This window comes from Marmota flaviventris, chromosome 17, assembly GCF_047511675.1.
Source record: "Marmota flaviventris isolate mMarFla1 chromosome 17, mMarFla1.hap1, whole genome shotgun sequence".
NCBI classification, from domain to species: Eukaryota; Metazoa; Chordata; class Mammalia; order Rodentia; family Sciuridae; genus Marmota; species Marmota flaviventris.
In genome coordinates, this window is record NC_092514.1 from 21249763 (window position 1) to 21275754 (window position 25992).

The window sequence follows — 25992 nt, forward strand, 5'->3', positions numbered from 1 at the left end:
ATTGCATAAATTTGTCAGTTTCCGTTTTTAGGAAATACTATCTGACCCTCTTAAAAGATAGATCCATTTTGATATGTTTGGTTACATCAGAAAACAAGATGAGAATTTTGTCATACTATGATGAACACTTGAAACATGGTCTTGGATGGTCAGTGAAAGGTGTTTCATCTCTCATCTAACAGGTAAATCGTAGATATTAGAGAGATGGTTAATATTCTACCTTTAGAGAAAGTCTAATTGCTGAAAACAATGTTTTCCTAACTTAACAAGCATGGGGGGGGGATGACCCATTTATTTAGGGCTCAATTAAAGGTCTTAGGGCTTTTCTTATTCTCCCCCTTTCTACCATTCCCAGAATTCTCCGTCCCTTTCTCTGATTTTATATTTTTTTTTACTCATGATGGTAGTAAATATATGAAATTCATTACACTGTACTCAGGATGAAAACATCATCCCTTGGGAGAGAACAAGTGGCACTGTAGATAAAGCCTGGGATCCGGGGGCCAAAAAATCTTATCCCACTGTGGCATTTTAATATGATTGCTTAATGTTATATTATACAATTTGCTTATTTTCTATCCACGTTTCTGAGTAGGTTGTAAATGTCCCAAAAGGGTCTCCATATCATCAGTGCCTGGAAGAGTCCTGGATGCTGAACAAACATTTGCTGAATGAACGGGTGCCTCCCCATGGTGCTCTGACAGAGCAGCACCCATCCAGAAGACTGCTGAAAGGGTGACAAAGCACCAAGGAACCAGGACCTCTGAAGAATGGTTGGTGAAAACAAGGAAAGTGAGATCGGAGGAGAGAAGCACAAGGCCAGGCCTTTGGATGTCAAAAGGGCCCTTGACTAGTTCAAAGAAACTTCTATGGACCCACTTTCAACCGTTGAATGAAAACCGAGGAGCAAAGGAGACAAAGAAGCAGATCTGGTCTCACCATGAGGGTTGAACCCATGAGATTTCTGAAACGTGATCGTTTTAACCTACGAAAAAAAAAAAAAGATGACAATTTCCCGTGGCTTCATTTAATCAAAAGGAACCATCTAGTGCCTGAACATGCCCAGCCTTAGAATGGGTTGCTGAGAGAAGGAGCAAGCTCCCGTCAATGGATGGGCTCTAGCAGAATTTGACAGGAGTGGTATTGTAGAAAATATTCTGAGGCAGGTGGGAAATTGCCTCACCAGTGTAGACATAGATTTTTCATACTGATCCTGGCTAACCCTTTGATTCTTCAATAACTTAGATGTAAACTTTTTTCCCCACTGGTTATTTAAAAGTTCTCAAAAAAAAAAAAAATGTGTAAAGGGCAAATTTAAGCCAATAAGAGGTTTAAATAATATTTTAACATATCCACTTTTATTCATGATGGTAGTGAATGCATGAAATTCATTCCACTATACTCAGGATGAAAACATCGTCCTTGGGAGAGAACAAGTGGCATTGTAGATAAATCTTGAGTTCGCACCACCCTGTTTCTGCCATTTACTAGCGATGTGGCTTCAAGGGAGACACTTGGCTTTTCTACAGCTCGCTTTCTTTTCTTGTAAGTGGGGACAATAATATTTAACCTGCCATGGGGTTTCCAAGTTACATGGAAAGTGCCTTTTATGGGACTTCAATAAATGGTAGCCATTATACTTAATTATGATCATCCTGATGTCAGTAGGAGAGGTTGGTAGATATTAGATGCATAACAGATTTATAAAGGGGTCATTTTGTCGCTCCTTTCAAAATAGACATCCTTAAGAGCTCTGGGATTCCAGGTGGCTCACTGGACTGATTGGGTCCTATTCCTATGAAAAACAGCACAATATTTAACGGTGGTGGCAAGTGGAGGGTGACTGGGAGGGTTCAATTCTGGCTCTGGCCCATGAAGTGAAGAATCGAAATCAGGTATAATGGCAAGCTCCACCAACAGCAATCCTATTCCTGAAGGAGAGGTCACGCCGCCCGTCTTCAAAGAAATGTCTTCAGAATTCATTAAGGGAGAGCACAAAGCAGACATTCACAGATGAAAATCTCAAAAGGTCATTTGGAAAAAAAAGACTGTTTTCTTTACCTCTCGACTGCCACCGACCTTATGCCGCTAATGGTCTCATCTGCGACCACGTGTACAAGCTGGGCTAAAAGGGAAGCCTGTCCAATTAGGCTGGGAATGAAAGGAGGCTGAGGAGTGGTTGGAGATGGAGGAAAGAGCAAAAGGAAATGTGGTGTGTATTAGGTCAGCTTATTACCTATCTCCCTGCTAATCACTTTGCATAGAGCCTCAGCAGGAAATCATTTAGTCTCCAAGTGAAACACAGCTTTAGAGCAATTTTATAATGAAAGAAGTGAGAGTTCTCTCCAAGCTGCTTACTGCATTGTTTGCAGGGAACAGGCTGCAGGCAGAAACATAAACAGGGGATCTGCAGAATCTACAATATTATGGCACAAAAATGAACTCTGTGTGTGTGTGTGTGTGTGTGTGTGTGTGTGTGTGTGAGTGCGCACGCATGCGGGTGCCTGCTGGAGCTTCTGTGAAAAGCTAGATCATGGAAGAAACCCAGAGGCAACCGAAATGTCTCTTTTTCTTCGATTTTTTTTTGACTGTTGATTCAAATGGCAAAATTTTAAATACTTCTGGGGTCTCCTTCGTAAGTCATAAAATCGAAGAAGGCTGTTTCGTGGAATGGGAATCATAATTTTACCTGAATGATCTATTTAGGTAAAAAGACCTGGAAATCATAAAAATAGGGTGCACAGAGAGCAGAATGTATAAGGATAGAGTGAAACTATGAAGCAAGTTTGAGACCTTCCAAATGGGAGGGAAGGAAGGGAAGAAAGAAAGGGAAATAGACCTTTGTAACTCCCTGGAAGATATAAAAGTTTTGGTGAAAAGACCACATGCCCTAGCTGGGGTACATACTGTAGATAAATCACTCTGAGCCATGTGATACCGGAAGAGTTAACTTACATATCGGATTTAATTGTGCTCGTTTGTTAAAGTAAGGGCATTGAGAACTAATTCTTATGATGATTGCAAGGATACAGACTGTGGAAGGAGAGAGGCTCTTGAAATATACTACTTCTTCATTTTCCTATTCTTCCTAACCTCCAGGAGAGTGAGCTGTCTAGGTGATTAGTTATCAAGACAGGAATGAGGAAGAGATTGGCATCCTGAGAATGCAATTAGTCCACATACCGCAGACCTGTTGGAAACTGTTCAGCAATATAACACCCTTCCTTCCAAGCAGCGCCTTCTGGCCCCATCCACCTTCATTTACTGAGCACCCAGAAGGGAAGAGTGGACCCGCACATCAAAAATTCTCTTGTGGAAAAAAAAAAAAAAGTTAAAAGCATCACAAATCAGAGGAAAAAAGTGGGTGAATCATGGAGATGAAAAACCAGCCTTTCACAATAAAACCTCTTGGTTTGAGCACGCACAGAGCAGGGCTCTAATGACATTGATGTCATTTCTTCATTTGGCTCCATGTATTTATTACTTGCAGTTACCTTCATCTCTGTGGTCATACATTGTATTAGAACAGAAGACGAGGATGACTAAATTCATGCTAATTCTTGCTGGAGAGAAGCAGATTAATCCCATTTCAAACAGGCATCGATCACAGTGATACACAGAATGTTAACTAAAGGGCTACATGAAATATGCCAGGAGACAATCGATCGTCCCCTGTCCTGCTGCACTGAGCTGAGGGACTGAGAGGGGAGGGGGGAGGGAGGAGGAGGCCTGCAAAGGGCAAGGGGGATGAGTCTCTGCCAATGTGTGGGAGACGAAAAATAGAGGAAATGGTGGCGCTGTGCCCACGAGCAAAAAAGTAAACTTCAGAGAGACAGAGAGCATAGTGGCATTCAATTCCTCCTTTAATTAAACTGGGGCAACTGCTTTTTTATGCATGTGTGCCCTTGATTCAAAAAAAAAAAAAAAAAAAAAAGCAGCCTGAGAGTGAGCTATTGTGAGGGTAATGATTCCGGGGAGGCTGGTGGCATCTCTGCTTATGTTTACTGAATATACCCAGTAGATTAGGTGCCCTAATGTTAGAATAGCTGTCTATATGCAAAGTCACATCATTAGCATGTGTGCACAGGGCCTGAGGACTCTGCACAAGCAGTCATTCTGAACCTTGCTCTCTCACTATCCCAGGGCCATTCTCAGGGCTGGACAGAGGCAATTATTCCTTCTCCGTGATCAGTGGAGGCCAGGGGCAGGCTGGAGTCCAGTGTCCATCACCTTAGCTAAACAATAGCAAAGGAACTGATGCGAGAGATGAGGGTAATAAAGAGTGGAGGGGTCAGTCATCTTTGTATCCCAGTACCCAGCTCAGTGCCTGCAGATTGGTTATGCTGGATCTGTATTTTTAGAAATAAAATGATCAGACTCTATAATATTCTCTTATCCTTATCATCCCATGGTCTTATTTTGCTCATCCACAACTCCTTCCCAACACATCTTCTTTACTCCAAACCTGCTAATCATAGTTGGGAACACAATTCTAATTCCTTCTCTTGGCTATTGCCCTTATCTTGAATTTGGCCTTGAATTTATCAAACCAGGATAAAAGTATGTATTTCATTTTTTATTCCCATCATCCTCCTACCAAAGTCCAATTGGCAGATCTATAGTTGTAAGATGTTCACCATACTAAATTCTGAAGATTGAAACAATTAAAGAAAACCCTAGTATATGAATTAAAAGTCACATTTTTGGACAGGGAGGGTGGGTACCAGGGATTGAACCCAGGGGCATTTAACCACTGAACCCCAGCCCCAGCCCTTTTTTGTATTTATCTAGAGACAGGGCTTTGCTATGTTGCTGAGGCTGGCTTTGAACTCATGATGCTCCTGCCTCACCCTCCATAATCAGGGGAAAGACAAATGTGCATACAAAGTATGTTTCTCACTTGCATAGGGATTCACTACTTTGGGGATTTTTAGACCCCACTGGAGGGTGCAGGGTGGGGGGAAGAGCTCAAAGCAGCTGGTTTGTGGGCTTGGCCCATTACACCCAGATCTGCTCACTTTCATTTCGCACACTTGATGTACCAGTTCAAGTTTATTTGAAGCAAAGTTTAAAGATGATGGACAATCTGAAAACCAATTGGATTAGCTGATGGATTCCTTGGGGTCTTCTTCCTAAGTGGGTCTGTGATCAGAATTTTGTAAACTTCTGATAGAATCACTACTACATAATGATCAATCCAAGTGACAGCTATTTCTCAAACCCTCCTTATGGGTTCTTCCAACCAATGAAGGGCTGGCCATCAGGTTGTGTTCCCTTAGTATACATTGAGGTCCCCGGACTTACTCCTCTATGGGGCTGGGGGCTGAGGTGAATGGATGTACTCACTGCCACCACATACAGTCGGCCCAGGAAGCCATCCAAACGCACAAACACCAAAGAAGACTGAAAATCCCACTCCTTGACTTCCTCATTCTCTTTGAAGTAAGTATGGAGATTCTCCCTTCTGTCCTGAAACTCCTGCTTGAAGAAGCTCAAGGTGTCTGAGACCACTTGCAGTTTTCTCTGACTTTCTTCCACCTCAATTCTCAGGAGCTCTTCTGGACTGAGGTAATTAGAGGCCTAAAATGCAAGCAGATTAGTGTCACTGAGTCTGAACTGCAGACACAGGACATCCCATAACCTAGTTGACACCAACTCAGAACTGCATAATTGTCCAAGTAATGGATTTTACAGGTACAATATAGGAAACATCTGACTCTACCCTTAGTTCCACGAGTGGATTGGATCTGGGTTTAAGCCAAAGAGTCTTTGTGACCATTCAGTCACAGTGATTTGACACAATCACTGTCATTGGTCAAGTGACCTGTCAGGCAAGGAGACACAGTGGAACTTTTGGGGACCAGCTGGGGCTAAGGCAGGTGTTTGCTGCTAGGTATTCTTCAATGAATAGCAATGTCATTTGAGTGCAAGAATTCTTCAGCCATAACTACTTCTCTGTCTCCAAGAGATTTGAACCTGGAAGGTTGGGAAGCTGGAGCTGTTGACAGTCACCTTCCTCACCTCAGGAAATGGCAGAGAAAGCTGGGCCCTGGTGACATCATCTAAGGCCACATTGCAAGTTGGGGCTGAAGCAAGCCTACCTCAGACTTTCGAGAACAGGAGTGAATCAGTTTTCTTCTGGTTGATGCATCTTTTAGTTGGGTTTATTAGACTTTCAACCAACAAAGTCTTGACTGATAAGCATGGAGTGAGTGATGGCAAAGTGCAGATTTAAGAGTCAAACAACCTGGTTTGGGACCTTGTGTGGGTGTCCTTGGGTGGGGCAGTTAATCTCCTGAGCCTTAGCCCATGTCTTTAAATAAATAATAGAAGTAATAAATAATAGCACCCTTCCTGTCTCCCCCTCAAGGTTCAACTGATAATTGATCAAGATCAAGAATGTGACAGCATTTTGTAGCCTTAGTGTGCTCCATGGGTTTTAGTTACTATGAGGTTCTCAGGGTTGCAGTTCCATAGGGGCAAAAGAAGGCAATGAGGGGAGAAGTTTACCCGAACCTCCTTGAGGTATCTAGCTCTATTTACAGACACACTCCTCAACTCCTCAAGGTTTACACTGCCTTGATTGATTGATACTACAAGTTTCCATACAAAGAAGGAGCAAAAATATATAAAGTAAGAGGCGGCTTCTTAACAGTTCACATATACCAAGTTCTTACCATGTGCAGGGCACATGCTTTATTGCATTAAAGCTTCACAATTAGCAAGTACCCCTTTGAAATGGGTCCTTGTCTTTGTAACATTGTGTGGAGAAGAATGAGGCAGGGAGCAAGGTGTTGCCCCAGCACGTAGCTAACAAGTAGTGAAGCCAGGGTTTGGCAATATAACCTGATTCCAGAGGTTATATTTTTGCATGGGTGTGTATGAAGGGGTGGTACTGGGGATTGAAACCAAAACCAGGGGCACTTTACCACTGAGCTACATCCCCTGCCCTTTTATTTTTTTATTTTGAGACAGGGTCTCACTAAGCTCCTAAGGCTGGTCTTGAACTTGCCCTCCTCCTGCTTTAACCTCCTGAGTCACTGGGATTATCAGTGTGTCCCACCATGCCTGGCTCGGAGGCTATATTCTTCATTGCTATACTTTGCTCCAAACTTTGCACAGGCCGTGAAGGAGGTTGAAATTCACCCAGCCTGCCCTTTTCTCCACCCTAGGGCTTAGGGAAAGGGAAAAGGAAGGCTGCCCCCAGCCCCAAGTGTTCTGGTATTACACTTTGTGAATTATTGACTTGTGAAAGTACAATAGTTAAAATGTGAGAACTCTTTGCACCATAAGTATTTCCCTGCCCCAAGAAAGCACCTTTTCCTCTTTTTAATGCCAATCAGCTCCCAAGGGAAATGTTGTTGGAATGCCCAGGTAGCCCACCTGATGGATGAGGAGGTTGCAAATCTCTTGGAGCAGCACCATGAGCCTCCCTGGGGAGCGGTAGCACTTGCATGTGGCCCAAATCAGGCAGACCACATGGAGCAGAGGCCGCAGCTTGGACTTCACCTGGGGAAACTCCACACTCTCCAGGACTTCCAGGTGGTGGTGCAGGGGTAACAGGTGCACGTGAATGTCCTGCGCCTCTTTCAGAGCTGAAAGGAATGGGAGATGGTCACTAATCTCTGCTTAGGGCACAAATTACCAGGTGAAGCCCTGGTGCCTGGGAAATGAAGGATTTGCAAAGCCACAAATTTCTTCCTAAACAGAGAAGGCAGAGAGAAAGGCTGGTTCCAGAAAACTCTCTAGCTCTTATGCAGAATATGGGAATCTTCTGAGCCTCAAACAGCTAGGGCAATTGTTGGATGAGTTCTCTTGGATACCATTCCTCTGTCTGGATTTCTCCCTGGCCTTCCCAACTCCAGTCTGGTGCTGTGTTAGGGCAGACACTTCACTTAATGAATATTGGTTGATTACTTCACAGATGATATCTTTAAGATAATACAAAACAGATGACAAGGAACAAGTTTCAGAATGAAAAAGGTCTGCCTTCAAATGCTGGCAGAGACACTTAGCCGTTGTATGACCTTGAGCACATTTCACCTCTCTAAGCCTCAAGAATAGTCTGTCTGCATCTAATTTCAAGGATCCCTATAATGCAAAGGGAAGAACAAAAAGACTTTGTGAACAACTAGCACAGTGCCTGGACCCTACCAGGTGTCTGATAAATGGTAGTGTCTCTGATGAAGATTTCTCAATAAAAATTCTCACTGAGCTCTTATGAAGAAGTCATAGGGAATAGAGAACTAGTGCAGACCCATGATGGCAAGGTTGTAATGATTTTTCATGCCTATCATATCCTTTGAATACAGTCAAGGAAAGAGAAGGGATATATTCAGTCATCTTGGGGTAACATAGAAAGGACAGCAGGAAACCCAGCAGCACTGGGCACTAACACCTGCAGAGCAATTTAGAGGGAATATGAAAGCCCACTGAGCAAACTGAACTGGAAACTAGCATCTGCAAAGTGGTTCTTTCCCAGGTGGGTAATCAGGCAGTATCACAGAACAGATGGTTTCAGGTTATATTATGTGGAGGTGGTGTTTGCATTCATCTTAAAAGAAACTCCTATTTAGCAAACAGATCACAATATTCCAGGAATTGTTCTATCTAGCAGACATACACATCTTTTTTTATTTTATTTTATTTTATTTGGTACTGGGGATTGAACTCAGGAGCACTCGACCACTGAGCCATGTCCCCAGCCCTATTTTGTATTTTATTTGCTTAGTGCCTCCCTTTTTGCTGAGGCTGGCTTTGAACTTCTGATTCTCCTGTCTCAGCCTCCTGAGCCGCTAGACATACACATCTTATAGAAAGCCTTGCTGGCTTTTTAAGTGAATATATTAAGACTTGCCTAGGCTCATTCTGTGGATTGAACAGTCCTGTCTAGCTGAGCAAAGAGATTACATCAAGTTAGTTACCTTGAACTCCTGACTTGATGGTTGTGAGGCTCACTGGACATAGGAGTATGTTGACATGCATGTTTGTACCTTACATCCCATATGGTTTGATGGGAAGTCAAATATCATGCGAAATTGGTAAATTGGTTAGAGTTGGGGGCTGATGGTGAGCATCAGAACCACTGAGCTGGGCAGGAGATTTGAGAATCCAACAGCCATTCCAATGAACACATATTCTATGTGATATAAGGAAGAAGAGCTGCGACCATCGTACTATTGGCTCATTCTCTCTCTGATACTCTGTGTTTTAAGGCCTTTAAAGAAGCCAAAATCTCCATTACTCACACAAATAGGCATTCCACTGAGAAGACACAAAGAGCACTCTAGTCCAAGCCAGGTGCAATCACCTTGTCTTACAAAGACATAGCAACAGATAGAACTAGGCTACACCTTTTAAAAATATATACAGTTGAGATTGGTACCAGGTCCCCCCATGGATACCAAAATCCAAGGATGCTCTCAAGTCCTTTGTGCAAGTCCCCTATATAAAAATGGCCTGGTATTTGCATATTACTTACACACATCCTACTGTATACTTTAAATCATCTCCGGATGGCTGATGATGATGCCTAATACAATGTAAATGCTATTGGAAATAGTTGTTCTACTGCATTGTGTGTGTGTGTGTGTGTGTGTGTGTGTGTGTGTGTGTTTGTGTGTGGGATTGGGGATGAAATCCATGACCTTCTTGAATGTGGAAAGCATGTACTCTTACCACTGAGCTATACTCCCAGCCCCACTGTTATAAAATTTGTATTGTTTTTATGGTTATATTGTTATGTTTTTGAGTTTTTAAAATATTTTCAATCCTCAAGTAGTTGAATCCACAGGAGTGGAACCCTTGAATATTGAGGGCTGACTGCAAATATAAATAGCCAATTGCACAGTGATGTCCAGTGGTTTGCTGGTAAATCTTTAACAATGGTCTCTTCAGTGACAAAAGTCTTTATGTGTAACATTTGCTAGTTCCTGTGGTGCAGATATTCCCAATATTACCATCATGTCTGATTTCAAATCACCAATTTGAATTCACTGAGTGCTGCTTGGCGGGTGGGAAAGTTAAAAACAGATGCAATGGAGCCACTGTGGGCCAGCCCAAGCTGCCTCCAGAGCAGCACTGGACTTGAACTTCTTCCCCACGTACACACACCTTCCATCATTCATGACTGCGGCTAGCATTCAAATGTGTCCCCTCCCAAACTCAGGTGTTGAAACTTAATGTTGACTATGATGGTACTAAGTAGATGTGGCTCTGAGAGGTGCTTAGGCCACCAGGGCACCTCCCTTGGGAATGGGATGCAGGTTCTTCTCAAAGAGGCTTCAGAGAGTGTTCTACTAGTTTGCTCTTCTACCTTCCACCATGTGATGACACAGCGCTCTTCTCCCCGATCCCCAGATGATGCACCAAAAAGATATCATCTTGGAAGCAGAGGGTAGCCCTTACCAGAAAACTGAACCTTCCAGTTCCTTGATTCTGGTCTTCCCAGCCTCCAAAATAGTGAGAAATAAATGTCTGTTCTTTATAAACTATCTGGTCTTTGGTTGCCTGTTGCAGAAGCACAACTGTAAGACAACTGGCCAGGGGGTTATACTGGGCCAAACGTGCTTTCCTAGGAACCGGGGAGACAACTCCCTAATCAATCTTTATTGCCCTGTTTTCCCTCCCCAAGAAAACAGTTACTTCCTCTCTTCTAAGGTTTTTCATCATTCAATCAATTCCAATCCTGACAATCCTATTTCCACCCATTTCTTCCACCCATTTAGCCCCCTTCTTTATTTCTCACTGCTTTCCAATTCATGCTTATAATCCAGAAATACTTCTTTTCCTCTCCCTCTAGTCCATCCCTGAACCAATGAACTACCCTGATTGTGACTAGTAAGAATAATGCACATAGTATATCTGTTCAGCATAAAGGAAGCCAGATGCTCTGAAATTAAATTGGAAATGATAAAATCAATCAACAGCCTTTAAAATCTTTTTATTCTTGTAGACCCTGCCAAAATTTCTGACCCAGTCTCTGCTTAACACCTCTAATCAAATTTTCTCTTCTTCCCTCATTAGAATTGAATTACACTTCTAAAGGATTCCTACCATTATAGTAGTGTTTATTTTGTACTATTATAATGGCATTTTTTTTCTAATTACATTGTCAGTATATATTCTTCTGAAAAGAATTTTCTAAAGTTGGCCGCGGGAAATGAGTCTTTTGCACCTATTAATCTATGTGAATAAATAGTTTATTAAATCCACACAGGTATATTTGGGGTACTAAAGAACCAATTTACAACATACTTTTATTACATGTTATTTCATTTCAGAGTCCCAAATCTTAGGCTTTTGAACATTTATTTGTGTTGTAGCTGTGTCAACCTGTTAAATACAGCTCTCTTCATATTTTTCCACTGAATTTTCTTCCATTTTAGCCTAAATAAAATCATAGTTATATCCTCCTTATCCATGGGGGATTGGGTTCAGGGACTCCTGTAGATACCAAAATCTTAGGATGCTCAAGTTCTTTATATTAAACATCATAATGTTTGCATATAACCTCCATCCATCGTTTTATAAACTGTGTCAATGTAAATTCTATGAAAATAGTTGTTAACACTGTGTTATTTGGAGAATAATGACAAGATAAAAGACCTGCATGTGTCCAGTGCAGACATAAGTTTAAAAATTATTTTTAATCCCTGGTTGGTTGAATTCATGGGTGCAGAACCCACACATATGTCTTTGTGTGTAACATTTGCTAGTTCCTGTGGTGCAGATATTCCCAATCATGTCTGATTTCAAGTCACCAATTTGAATTCACTGAGTGCTGCTTGGCAGGTGGGAAAGTTTCCATATAAAATGGAAACTTTAAATCACCACCCAGAATGGAAAATCAGCATACTTTGCCAAAAACAGAGTGACCATTTGAGACATTTTACCAACTACCTGTCCACACACCTCTCACCATCTCTCATATCAACAGTGGTGGGCATACTGCTTTGAGGCATGCCTGAATATCTGAAATGAAACATAGCCTGGGAACAAGAATGGATTCCTCTGAGAACAGCAAGTCTCAGTGAAGCAGTAAACTGAGACCTCAAGAGACATCTTGTTCCAAGCTAGCTTTACATATTAGCAGAGCACATAAAGGGCCCAGGATGACCTCAAAAACCAACTTCTTATTCAAGGTCTTTTTTATCATATAGCTCATGTCAGAAACACCCTCACTAACTTTTAGACCTTTTAGCTAAGTGGTTTCCATACCCCATGCCACTAGGAGAAGATGGATTGAGAGATTAGATAATGGGCTCTGGACACAGGACACTGCCCTCTTTAACAAAGCAAAAAGACCTTGTTAGTGTTCTATTCTGGACTTACATGGGAGAGATAATTAATTTTTATTATTATTATTATTATTATTATTATTATTATCATCATCATCATCATTATTTATTTTTTTCAATGGAGAACAAACCCAAGGCCTTGTGTGTGATAGGAAAGCACTCTATCACTATATCCCATAACCTTGGAAATTGTATTTAGAGAAAGTTCTGGGAGAGAAAAAATATTTGAAAAAAATCACTGCTTAGATTAAGCTGAAATTTTGTATGAAACTGCAAATAACTTTAAATGCAAATTTTGACCTATAGTACTATAGAGCAAGGAGGAGGTTTGATAGGAAAAGAGTGAGGGGTATCAAAGTACACCAATGAAAAAAAAATTACCTGCTTCTAATCATAGACTTTACCAGCTTTGCAATACTGACAAGGGCTGATCTTGTCTGGTGTTCAAAGGGACAGGAAATTGCTGTCCCATATAACCATAGGAACAGAAAATGCAGAACAGAGCTAGAAAAACAACAGAGATTTCTCAAGGAGTCAAGGGTGGAGGAGCCTGACTTCCAGAGATGAGAGATAACAACACAAAACGTATCTGTGTAATGTGGTGGGGTCGACAAAGCCCTTCCACCTGGATTATCTCACAAGGGCTCAGAGAGGTACAATAGGTAGGAAGAGTGTGTCCTATAACCATGCTACATAGTGAAGCTCAGAGATGTTGGCTGATTGTTCCCAGGGTCACAAAGTTATTGAACTGCAAAAAGAGTGCAATTCTATTTAGCTGCTCCTCTGCTTCCAGATTTGGTATCCTTGCTACCGTGTTATATGTACCAGGTTAAGGACTTGAAGATGCTGACATTAGAGACCAGTGCATGCATTGCTAAATAGGAAATTTGAGTCAGTATATTTGTGAGAGCATTTGCTGGTCCTCACCTGAGATGACGTCTCTGAACATGGCTTTGAAAGCTGGTAAATAGCTGCTATGAAGCTTATCCAGGAGCCCAGCCATGCCCCTCACCTGAATCGTTCGCAGCTGATTATGAATATATTCCAGATCCTCATACCTGCAATACCATAGAGAAGGGTGAATCCTGGTGAGCATCATGGAATGCAAGTCACACTGTGGTGACCCATCTGCACACAGGCAGAGAGGACCCCAGCCTCAGGGTGCTCCAGCCCACGGAGCTTGGACATCTGTTCCAGAACAATGAGGGCAAAAGCCTGATTTGGGAACACAGGTTCAAAAGGGGGGCAGCTCCAGGAAACACTGCTGTGACCATCTGGTGGTTCAAAGCCTGGCAGCTGGAGGTCATTAGCTCTAGCAGTAAGGCTGGGGCAGGATGAGAGAAGTGTTGTCGGAGCAAGGCTGCTAGAGAAGGGCCTTGCTGGGGGTCAGCAAATGGCCGGAAACTGGGCAAGAAGTTGGACCATCTCAGCATGGTGGTTCAAACAGGGCTGGAGCCCTACAGGCAAGCCTGGTCATGGGATATGGACACTCTCCAATGTGAGGGCAGCAACATCTGCCTCCAACATCTGTCTGTCTCCTTTTGAGTAAAGGATTTATCAGCACAATGATAAATAAGAGCAAGAAAATGAGGAGCAAGAGAGAAAATAAGAGGCTCCCATGAGCCATAATGAGGTATTTCTGTTCACCCAGGGCAGGTGACACATAATGGATGACAGACTTTCTAGCCCTGCTATTAATGAGCAGAGACCTAGGACAGGCTATTTTGCAACCAACTTTCAAAACCCTTTCCCTCTTTCATATCTTTACAAAAGGTAAGTGCACCCAGCCTCAACTTCCCAAGGAGAAGAGAGTAGAAATGAACAAAATAATAATACAAAAGCTGATTAATTTTACATGTAGTAGAAAGAGTCTTTAATGGCATGCCAGAAGTTGGACTCAAGATAGGAAGGATGACTATTGAATCTTGTGGAAAGAGTCCCTCTTCCAATACACAGAAAAACTACTCTGACCTATGAGGTTGAGCTGTCTGCCCCATCGAGGAGGAGAAGCATTTAGAGGAAAGGACCAGACTCAATGGTGACCGCCCCCCACCAGGCCAGCTTTCACTTTGTCTTCTTTAAAATATCTTCCCTGCTTCCAAAATTCAGGCCTGTGCCTCACTCTTTACCTTCTCTTCCAGAATTCCAACTCCACCTTTGGGGTGGGATTCTCCCCTTGTAAGAGTGGTTGAGAAGACTCTCTCTTGAGTACCACCTGGACTTGGTGGCTCCACTTGATCACTGCAGACTCAATGGCATAGATGACTGACTTATCTATGGCGTCCAAGCTGTGAAAGACAAGAGAAGTTTTCCTGGAATGTGGGGAAATAACTTAAGCCTGGGTGTATTAGTCTGTTTTTCATAGTTATATCGAAATTCTTGAGACTGGATACCTTATAAAGAAAAGAGGTTGAGTTAGCTCATGATTTCAGAGGCTGAAAGTATAAGCATCCCAAATTTGGCATCTGGTGAGGGCCTCTTGCCTGATGGTATTAGGGTAGGGGTGTGTGTGAAGAGGGATCACAAAGAAAGACAGGAAGCCCAAAGCCTGACAGCAGGGGCCAGTCTTGATTTTTTTAATCACAATTCATCTGGAAGGAACTAACTGGGCTTCCACAGGATCTATGTTAGTCCCCTCTGAGGGCAATGCGATGACCCTGATGACCTAACTATCTTGCATTAAGCTCTGTCCCTTAAAGGTACCAACAACTCCAACAGCACCATACTGAGGACCAAGCTTCCAACACATGATCCTGTGGGAGAAAAAAACTCATGCCATATTCAAATCATTATACTGGGTGTCCTCCAGAAGAGAACCTCAAATCTTTTAAAAACAGGTGGGAAACTCCACCTAACCTGCACATTGTTAAATCTTTTTTTTTTTTTTTTTTTTTTTTTGTAACAGATCCTCTTGAGTAGTCAATGAAATGTACAGATTCCTTCTCAAGAAATCATTCTTATTTGCATATACATCCAACATTACTTATATAGATATTCAGGGGCTCACTAACTATTCTGAAGATTAGCTTAAGAATTCTGAATGCCATTAAGACTACCTGTCAATGGAGGAATACTCTGGACAGGAAACATTTAGATGACCACCCAGCTCTTGTTTGAATCTCATTAGTAACGGCAAACTCCCAACTTAACTAAGCATCCCATTTTTTTTCCCCAGGGAGAACCGTTGTCTCTACACTGCACAAAATGTACCTCCCTCCTACTTCCTCAGTCTGCTCTGAATTCTAATGTCTGCAGCAAGAGAAAACAGGTGACCCCTCCTTTGCCAGGCAAACCATCAACTCTGTGAATACCACCATCATGACCTGACTTTATCTCCATTTCCCCCCAAAAATGGGATTTTCAACTTTCCCACCCATACATCTTTTTTTGTTTAATTTGTTTTAAATAACTTCATTGTGTTTGGAAGGAAGTAAAAATTTTTTTTAATTAATTTATTTGCTCTAACTTGTTATATATGACAGCAAAATGCATTTCAATTCATAGTAAAATTGTTTTAAAAATTACATTCTGGCTATCTTTTTGTAAAGTCCTAATTGAAAATTGTACATATCAAACACCAAGGACACTTTAACAAAGGGAGTTTATCGTTCATATTTTCAGGTAAAAAAAATACCCACCTTCACTTAATTTAATTAAATTCATATTTGTTGAGAAATGAGCCCAGTGGTTATGAAAGCCATTAAAGGGAGAAGTTACTCACTTCCCCCAAAATGATCTGGCCTTTTGGGAAATTATCCAATTTGAACAAAGGAGTCAAACTCAGCAAGAATTACATATATATATATGCTGAATGTTATTAAGTTAGAGTATAAAGGGACCAGGAAAAAGGTAGTTTAAATTTTACTTATTTTCAAAATTGGATATTTTTATTAAGCCACAATAAGTTTTCTAGTTAACGGGGAAATTACTTCAAATTATATATGTAGCAAGTTACTTCCAATAGAAAAAAAAAAAAAAAAAAGAAAACCCTTGTGAGGAAGTGAATTGCTGTTACACTTGTTACTTATCCCTCAGATGTCTCCTGGCTCCTGAATACACAATGTATATAGTAATGTATCAAGAAACTCCTGGCAATATGGCAGACCAGGTACCAGCAGAAAGGCCACCTGTTGTCACAAACACATAGAAATGATGGATAAAATATAACATAATATATTATTTATATAGAGAGCCTGTCTGGAAAGAAAAAAAATAATAACCAGGGGACAGAAATGAAGGCAAGTCTAAGCTGGAATGATAGATGGAAGCTGATGGTGGACATGACTTATCAAAGGAGAAGAGGCTAAGGTTTGAATGCCCCCCCCCCCCGCCCTCAGGGACAGGAGGCATGGACTCCCCAGCTTAGCCAGATTTGCTCCTATTTGAAAGAGAAAAATAAAATAAACATAAAATGAATTCCCCAGAACCTGAAAAATGCCTGCAGCTGCTGTGGGGACGAGAGGCTGGGACCATAACAAGAGCTGCCAACGTTGGTTCTGTGATATCAAGGGCTGAGCAAACAGGGAGCAGGGGACGGCCTCCCAGACTGGATCTGGGTCTGCACCCACGAGGAACTGCTTTCCTGATAAGGGAAGTACTGAAATCAGTGTGGCTACTCTGAACCCCCAAATGATTCTAAATGGAAAGAAGGCAATGTTGCCATAGCTTTAAAAGATCTCAGGCAGAGGGATGGAGGCAAAGGAAGTAATCAGCACAAACAGGGAATCTGAGGTTGTTGCCAAAGGGAGCAGGGTGCACTTAAGTGCAGAAGGAGATGTGCAGAGTTAGGAACCGAAAAGTCATTCAAAGAAAACCTTCAGAGAAACCAGCTTCCCCCTGGTCTCAGAGGCCCATGTGGCCTGGCCGAGGGACTTACTTGGTCTCACTTCCTGAATCTACAAACTTCAGTTTTTCGGAGCCCACCGGAAGAGGCAGCAAAGTTTTCCCCTTGACTTGCTCAAGGATGACCAGGAGGTCCCACTGGAGGGTGTGGGCGTGCTGCTGGACATCTTGACACACCATGTGGGGCCAATCCAGGTGGTTCTTCTCATTGGCCAGGACAGGAATGACAACCTGTAACAGAGGGACGCAGGGAAGAAAGGCAGGCCTTCCATTTCGGAGACTTTAAAAGACTATTCTGAACAAGGTCCACAAAGCTATATTCAACCTTTGGCAGGTCACTGTGCCAAAAGGCCTAATTCTAAAGTCCAGAATTTTGTGGGGCTTTGACATCTGGTAAAATCAGGAGGACCTTGAATTTGCCTACCCACAAGTTTTCTCCCCCATCCTACTCCCGCAGGTAAGACCCCGGAGCTAAACAACCTGGATGAAGAGAACCAGGCACATCCCTGAGTTGCAGGCTTCAGGTCCCTGCCAGCCGGGGGAACTATTCAAAGCAGCCCATCACATCCTCCCATGGGAACCAGGGGACACCACCCCTCCCGGATGCTACTAAGTGTTCCTCCCACAGCCCCTGGTTGTTCACTCTGTTCCCAAGTGAACCCCCCATGCAGCTCCACAGCTCTGCCTGGTACAGTGTTCTCCCCCTCCTCTAGACTGTGAATATATGTGACTAATAAACTTCTGCCCATGTCATTATGCTATTGTGGTTTTTTTGTTGTTGTTGTTGTTGTTTTTGTTCTGGGAATTAGAACAGGGATGTTCTACCACTGAGCTACAATCCAACCATTAAAAAAAAAAAAAAAAAAAGATTTTTTTTTGATGCCAGGTCTTGCTAAGTTGCCCAGGCTAGCCTAGAACTTGTGATCCTCCTGCCTCTGCATCCTGAGTAGCTGGGATTACAGGTGTGTACCACTGCACCCAGCTGGGGTGTTTTGGGTTCGGCCATCACTATTATCCTGAGGCAGGAATCCCTTCCTTGTCAACATGGTGAATAGAAGCTGAATGAAATAATTCTAAAGATCAGAAGCAAAATAAATAAATAAATAAATAAAATTGATTAAATTAAATTAAAGGACCAATGTAGGTAAAAACGGCCATCTATTTACAGTGGGGTACCAGGGGGACTTTTAAAAAGTAAGCAAAGTTGAGCATCTTGAATCCATCTTAGGGCGAACATTAGCTAATTTTGGCCACCCAACAGAGTTCCTCTTCTTTAAATACCAGTCCCTAAATCTAGCGGTGGATATGGAACCCACTCTGAGGCAGGGAGAGCAGGCCAAAGTCTTATTTCAACTTTTCAAGGAAGAGACACCTTCTCTTTTCTCCTAGTCTGGAGCTTTGAGTGGTCATCTTGTACCCATAGGGAGTCTTTTGGGATAAAGTCAATAAAAAAGCAGAGGGAATTTATAGATGGAGAGAAACCACATCCTGAGGATGGTTTCGAATTCCAGAATCAAGCTGCTTCTGAAGTTTCTGAACTTAAATTGAGTTTCTATCTCTAGCAACTTAAAGAGTTGTCCATTCAACGCATGAGGAAGCTCTAGCCTGTAAAAATCTCCCAGGGAGTGGAAAGGGAAGGCTAGAAAGACAGGCAACATGATGGGCAAGAGTACGGATGAAAAGGAAGTAGGATGCAGGTGCCTGGTTAGGTTCTGCATGCAACCAGTAAGTCCTGGGAGCTGCCAAACAGAACAGATAGAGCCAGCATCTTACATTCTAGATGATGGTGGTTCCTGCTTGGTCTTTCTAGAAACATTCATTGAGATGAGGACACATGACAGGTGCACTGCGACATCAGAAAGCAAAAATATAAAGTTGTACACTAAGATCTATGACACTGATGCTGAGAAAAGACCATTTGGGCCCAGGACAGACAGTCTAAGAAGGAAAGAAGATGAACTGAATTTTTTTCTAGGATCTCAAAGGCAGGGACTATATATTTCATATGAATCTTATATATCCACACTTCTTCTTAGGGTCTGGCATTTAGGGAGCATCACATACAACTTTATGAATTCAGACTTGGGTTGGATTTTTGGTGGGGAAGGGTACTAGGGATTGAACTCAGGGGCACTCGACCACTGAGCCACATCCCCAGCCCTATTTTGTGCTTTTTATTTAGAGATGGGGTCTCACTGAGTTGTTTAGCACCTTGCTTTTACTGACTCTGAACTCGCGATCTTCCTGCCTCAGCCTCCCCAGCCGCAGGGATTATAGGTTGGCGTCACCACGCCTATCTTGGGTTGGATTTTGGAGAGCTCAGAGTGATAGGAAAATAATAAATGTGAACTGTCTATGAAATGGAAATCTACTCATTCATTCACTTACTGAGCATTTACTATGTGCTAGTGCTGTTCTGGTGCTAGAAGGATGCATCACTGAACAAAATAGATGAATGTTCCTGACCTCATGAAGTTTATGTTCCAATAAAAGTCCATAAGCAATGTGTTCTGTGACTGAAAATAAAACCTGGGAGGCAGATGAAAAGTCTGAAGTGGAGGAGATGTCATTATAATTACTGAAGTCAGTGCAGACCTCAGTGAGAAGATAACATTCAATAAAGGTAGGGCTAAGGGAGAGTGCTCTGTAGATCTTTGGGGGAAGTACAAGGCAGGTGGAAGGTATAGGCAGTGCAAAGGCCTCGAGGTGGGAATATTCCTGATTGAATCAAGGAAAAGTGTGGAAGCCAGTGAAACTGGAACAGGTAAGCAAGAATAGGAGTAATAAAGGGGAACAAACACATACAGCCTTGCCTGTAGAATTTTTACTTATTTTTTTTTTTAAGTCTCAGAGAAATGAACATCACTGACAGGCTTTGAACAAAGGGGTGACATGATCTGACACCTTTTAGTAGTATCACTCTACTACTGTGACGAGATTGGACCCTAGGAAGCAAAAGTGACAAAGGAGGTCGGTGAAGAAGTTAGGACTATAATATAGTAGATGGTGGCTTGGCCTGGGGTAGTAGCCAAGGTGGTCAGAAATGATCTGATTCTATGCCCATGTTGAAGGTAGAGCCAATGTGACGTCTTATGAACTGGTTTGGGGGATGTGATAGATAAAGAGCAGCCAGCATGGGTCCAAGATTTGGGGCTTGAGCAAAGGGCAGAATGGGATTGCCAAGAACGGATGGGAGGAAGCGTCAGGGTCAAGTTCTCGAGAGAGGAGCGGGGGGGGGGGGGGGGGGGGGGTGCACTGGGACATGTTGAAATTTGGGGTATTCACTAGACTTCAAGGAGATGATGTTTAATAGGCAATAGGAAATGCTGGTGGGGGCTCAGAGGGGAAGAAAAGGCTGGTGATAACAAACCTGGGTGCTGTCACATACAGATGGCTTATAAAAATTTGAAATCAAGACTCCCTAGGGAAAAGAATACACTCACATATGCATATGTGTGCGTAGCAACTAAAGGGGTGTATATGCACATATACATATATATACATACATATATATATATTTATATATACATATAGATATATAAACATATATAATATATATAAATACATATATAAATAAAGAATATCAAGAGAGACAGAGACAGAGAGACAGAGATTGTATAAGGAATGAGCCCCAAAGTCCTCAATGTTAAGAAGTTGGGAAGAATGAATTTGTAAACTGTTAGTACAACCACTATGGAAATCAGTACAGACATCCCTCTAAAGACTAGGATGGGATCCGCCACTTGATCTGGCTATACCACTCCTTGGTATTTATTCTAAAGAATTAAAGTCATCCTACTATAGTGACACAAGCATATCTATTTTTTATAGCAGCACAATTCACAGTAGCCAAATTATTATGGGAACCAGACTGGGCATCGGGTCAACATCTATATAACACATTATATATATCTATCACCATATATATATATATATATATATATATATATATATATATATAGAAGGGGTGTTATTCAGCCATAGAAAGAATGATATATTATGTAATTTGCAGGAAAATGGGTGGAACTTGAGAGCATTTTGACATACTTATGTCAAACTCAAAAAGTTGTCATATGTTTTATCTCATCTGTGGAAGCTAGAGGAAAAAAAAATGGAGCTAGTTGGTAAGTTATCTTGAAAATGGAAGGGAGACCAGTAGAGAGATGGGGAACTGTGGGAGGGAAGAGGAGAGGGGAAAGGGGATATACTGGGGAATGAAATAGAGCAAATTATATTGTTGTGTTGTGTGCATGTACAAATATATAACAACTAATTCCACCACTGTATATACTTATAAAGCACCAATAAAAATGAAAAAATAAAAAAAAAATAGTACTTGCAAATAAGAAGAGGGAGGAGGAGGAGGAGGAGAAGGAGGAGGAGGAGGAGGAGGGGGAAATGGAAGAGAAGAAGAAGAGGAGGAGGGGGAATCAAAGAGGGGCCGCCATCAGAGGAAACTGAGAAGGCATAGTCATGGTGATAGTCACAAATCTGAAGATTGGTATCCTGGAAGGCAAATGAAGACAGTGCTTTTGGGAGAAGAGATCAATTGTGAGCGGTGATAAATGCTGCTCACCAGTCAAGCAGGGTGAGGACTCATGAATGGCCATGCGATTTGGCCAAGTGGAGATCACTGGAAACATTGTCAAGGTCTTGTATTCCTCCTCTGGGAAGTACAGGAGTAAAAGTCTGATGAGTATGTGATAAAACAGGAAAAGATGGGGACACAGCAAGAAGAGAGACACATTCCAGAAGTCTGGCTGTAAAGAGGATAATAGAAATAGAGTGGCAGATGATGAGGGAAATAGGATCTTTGTTTGATGAAGGGTATAACTGGTAGAGAGGGGAAAAATAAGAATGGAAGGGCGGGGGGATTATGAGAGTAGGATTCAGGGCAAAAAAATGGCAGTTTTAATCTTAGGGTTGGCATCAAAGTTCATCTGTAGCAAGCAAAATGGAAGCAGAGGGTATAAGCATAGGCATTTTCCTTGTCTGTTAAAGAAAGAGTCAAGAGCATCATAGAGGGAGGTTAAAAGAGGAGCTTTAGACTGTTGGAAGGTAGAAAAAAGAAAGCTATGAAATAGTGATTCGTAAGAGTAAGGAAATAGCTGGAATAGAAAAACAAATAGGATGTCTTCCTCTGGGAAGCAGAAAAGATCCACTAGGGGTTCAAGGTCAAGAATGTCAAGAGGAGCCAGTTGGTTTTCCCTAGCCCCACTCAGGTTTCATGGTGCAGGTGTGGAGTGTGCAGAGGGCTGGATTTCACAGTGAGGAAGAAGTCAGGAAGTGATGCAGGGGAATAGTGGAAAGGATGGAGTATGACTCTCAAGCTAGCCAGGGGAAAGAACACGGTGTGGGATAGTGGGATAGGGGACCTGACCCAAGCTTGGACTTATTTGGAGATAGTGTTTGGAAAATGTATAAGCCCATGCCCTGGAGGTCCTGGCAAGGTCAGGGGTTGTTTGTAGCCAGAGCATGAAAAGGGGAAAGGCAGGGATAGTGGCCAGAGAAGGAGGCCCATGGAATTGGATCCTAACAGTGGTGATTATTGGTAATACAGGGCCTGGGAATGGCCAGGGGAGGGGCACTGAAGCTAGAAAGCGCAGGATCACAGGAGAAGAAAGGAACTAGGAAGCCACAGAGGCCAAGTTATTGGGAGGATCCTTTATATGTCTATAGAAATAATCACATGTTTGGAGCAGCAGTGTCGGGGAGAGTCACATGATCCAGGAGTCAAAGTCATGGAGAAATGACGACAGTGTCATTAACCCAGGATATGAGGTCAAAATGGGTGACCCTGATGTTAAGAAATCCAAACTGGAGGTTTATCAACCTGAATGGAGAAGCCATTCTACCTCCAGGCTCACAGGAAGAAGGACCCTGGGGGGAAATTCAGCTGAATCCTCTAGGGAGAGCCTATCTGGGCCACAGCAAGGTAACAAGGATCTGAGGAGGACTGTGAATGGGACATAGAGGGGCAGTGATTCTTATCCTTTACAGAACACCTACATGCGATGCACACTGTTTCGGGTGTCCTAGTATATTAAGACCAAGACAACTCTATGAGACAGTGTGGGTCTGATGGCTGGGTTAATCCACTCACATCCTAAAGCTGACTGGGAGAGAACTGGGGTTTGAACACTGGCCTGTCAGACTTCAAATTCCTCACTCATTCTCCAAAACACAGAAATTCAAAGAGGCAGCCATGTCTCAGAAAACTAGAAAAAATAACCTGGCAGCCGGGCATCAAGTGGTTGGTAGGAGGGAGAAAGGAATTAGGGAAACTAGTTACTAAATTCTGTTAATTGCTCCTTCAAATGGTTCTGAGATGCGTTTTCCTTTTTATTTCATACCTGTGTAATGGGATGAAAATAATGCTGAAATTATAGCTTGTTGTTCTTGTCAACGCCTCCCTCCGCCACCAACACACACACACACACACGCACACACACACGGCAGGGAGACTTCTCTCAGACAGGTGGTTTCTTTGGCTTTAGTGGTTGAGACAGAGGAGAGCAAGTGGACTGGAGGGCCACCAGGCAGGGAGAAGGGGAGGGGACTCAGCGGATGGGAGGGGTGAGCAACACTTTCCAATGACACTGGATCAGCTACAGGTTATGTAACAGAGGTGGATGGGAGGACAGAGGGTTGAATGAACTGAGGATGCCTATCTTAGCTTTTGAAAAATGCAAGTAAAGGACCTGAGTGATTTTAAAAATAAATTACTTTATTTTAAATTTTAAATAGATAATACATTCACATCGTGCAAATCTTAAAAGATACAAAAGCTTTTAAAGTGAAAAATATAGCTTCTATCTACTCCTGTACTTCAACCACTCAGATCCCCTAGAATATGGATCACTTTATTAAAGAGGGTCCTCCCTCTTTCCCTCCCCCTTTGCTCCCTTCCTTTCTTTTCTTTCTCTCTCTCTCCCTTCTACCCTTTCTAGAATCTTCACTCCTCTTTTTAACATAAATGGTGTCATACCATACATGTAATTCCGAACCTGTTTAAACAGTTATCTTATGTTGCAGCATTACTCAGAATAGTCGAGATGAAAGTGAACAAGGTATCCCAGAGGAATGAATAAATGAATAAAATGTGGGATATACAAACAACAGAATATTATTCAGCTTAAAAAAAAAAGAAATTCCTGCCATATGTGATAACAGAGATGAACCTTGAAGGCATTAGCCTGAGTGAAAGAAAACAATTACAAAAGGAAAAATACTTCACAATTTCACTTAGATGCCTAGAGTAGCCAAATTCATAGAGACAGGCAGTACAATGGTGTTTGCCAGGAGCTGGAGAAAGGGGATGCTGGAATTGTTTGGTACATGAAGGGTTTCAGTCATGCTAGATGGGAGATTCCGGGGATCTGCTCTATATGCCTGACCATATTGTACTGTATACTTGGAAATTGTTAGGAGAATGAATTCTGTTATGTGGGTTTTACACCAAAATTAAAAGCATTACCTTAAGGGGGTGTTCTATATCAAATCATTCTTTTTAACAGCTCCAACATATTTCACTATATAAATGGACTATAATTCATTCACCCAGCTTCCAAATGAAGAATATTCAATTTGTCTCCAATCCTTTTCAATGCACCAAGAAAAAATCTTGAATATGTGAGGATTTGAGTTATTTTAAAATTACTTTTGCTTGCTGGACTGTATTTCCTTAGCCACAATATAGCTCTGAGATGGGCACATTGTCCCCCATATGCACTAGTTTGTCCTGTCTCTGAATCTTTGTTCAAGCTGTCCTCATTCCTTGAAAGTTATCTTGATCCTTACTTACCCTGATCCTTCTCCTTGTTCAGAAGCCAGTTCAACACTTAAGGCCAAGAGTGCTTCTCAGACCATGCATACCTCTCTTTTCTGAACCCGAGGACACTTTCTAACATCATTCATTAGGGGACTTGACCCAAGCTTGGACTTATGTGGAGATAGTGTTTGGAAAATGTACAGTGATAAGACCATTGTGATGTAAAAATGCTTTCACACTACTGATAAGACTGGCTTCCTTGAATCCTCTGAGAGCTCTTCTACCCATCCTGCTGGTTTCCTGGAATTCTCTTTCCTCACAGTCTCATGATAAGTTAACTAAGGAGCTAACTAACACCTGATGTCACATCCAGGGCTTGGCTCCAGCTCTGGGACAACTTTTAGGGAAGCTCTACCCTCACCCCAATCAAAACAGTTTTAAATATTTGGAATATATGATTAATTACATGTTTTGGCTTTTTAAGCATTTCACGGATGGGAACTTGTCTTCTATTATTTGGTATTCCCATAACATCTAACTGGTTCTCTGTACACACTTGTTTCACAATTGGTAGGACCCAGAGCGTTAGTCTCCAGAAGCTCACGTGCCCAACTGGCAAGGACATTGGCTCCCATTCCAGAAGGTCTAAGTGGCCCAAGAATCGTTCCTGAGCACTCCCATGAAACCTCCTGCATTCTCCAGGGCTCCAGTATAGTGCCACCAAGAAAATCCACATCTCAACCTTTCTCCCTGAATTCCAGGCAGATCCCTCCAAAATGCCTTCTGGGCATCTCCAAAAGGATGCTCAAACTTCTGTGGGCACAGGGATGGCTTTTGGCAAATGATTATGTGATGAATGAATGAGGTGAAAATTGAAATCAACACCTCCATCTAAACTCCTATGCAAAAGTAAAAACTTTGCTTTTCATTCCTCGGGTGCATTAGAAATGCACCCTTATTCACCACTTCCTGTCCTCAGCCCTTCCTGATTTACAGAAGAGATTTAAAAAATTGACTTAAAAACCGGTCAGGACTTGGGCACTCTTCAGACTCGGGCCTCTTCTCCACTTTGGCTTGAAC

General features: G+C 42.2%; 1 protein-coding gene across 1 annotated transcript in view; it reads right to left on the reverse strand.

Annotated features, from left to right (window-relative positions):
* The window catches only part of Dnah9 (dynein axonemal heavy chain 9), a 332320-nt gene that overhangs the window by 305539 nt on the left and 789 nt on the right, over window positions 1-25992 (reverse strand). The window contains exons 2-6 of the mRNA XM_027954056.2: window positions 17176-17372; window positions 14429-14587; window positions 13227-13357; window positions 7384-7595; window positions 5347-5580 (exon numbers count right to left, since the gene is read on the reverse strand). Of these exons, the coding sequence (XP_027809857.2) occupies window positions 5347-5580; window positions 7384-7595; window positions 13227-13357; window positions 14429-14587; window positions 17176-17372 (933 nt within the window). The remainder of the gene's footprint in view (window positions 1-5346; window positions 5581-7383; window positions 7596-13226; window positions 13358-14428; window positions 14588-17175; window positions 17373-25992) is intronic.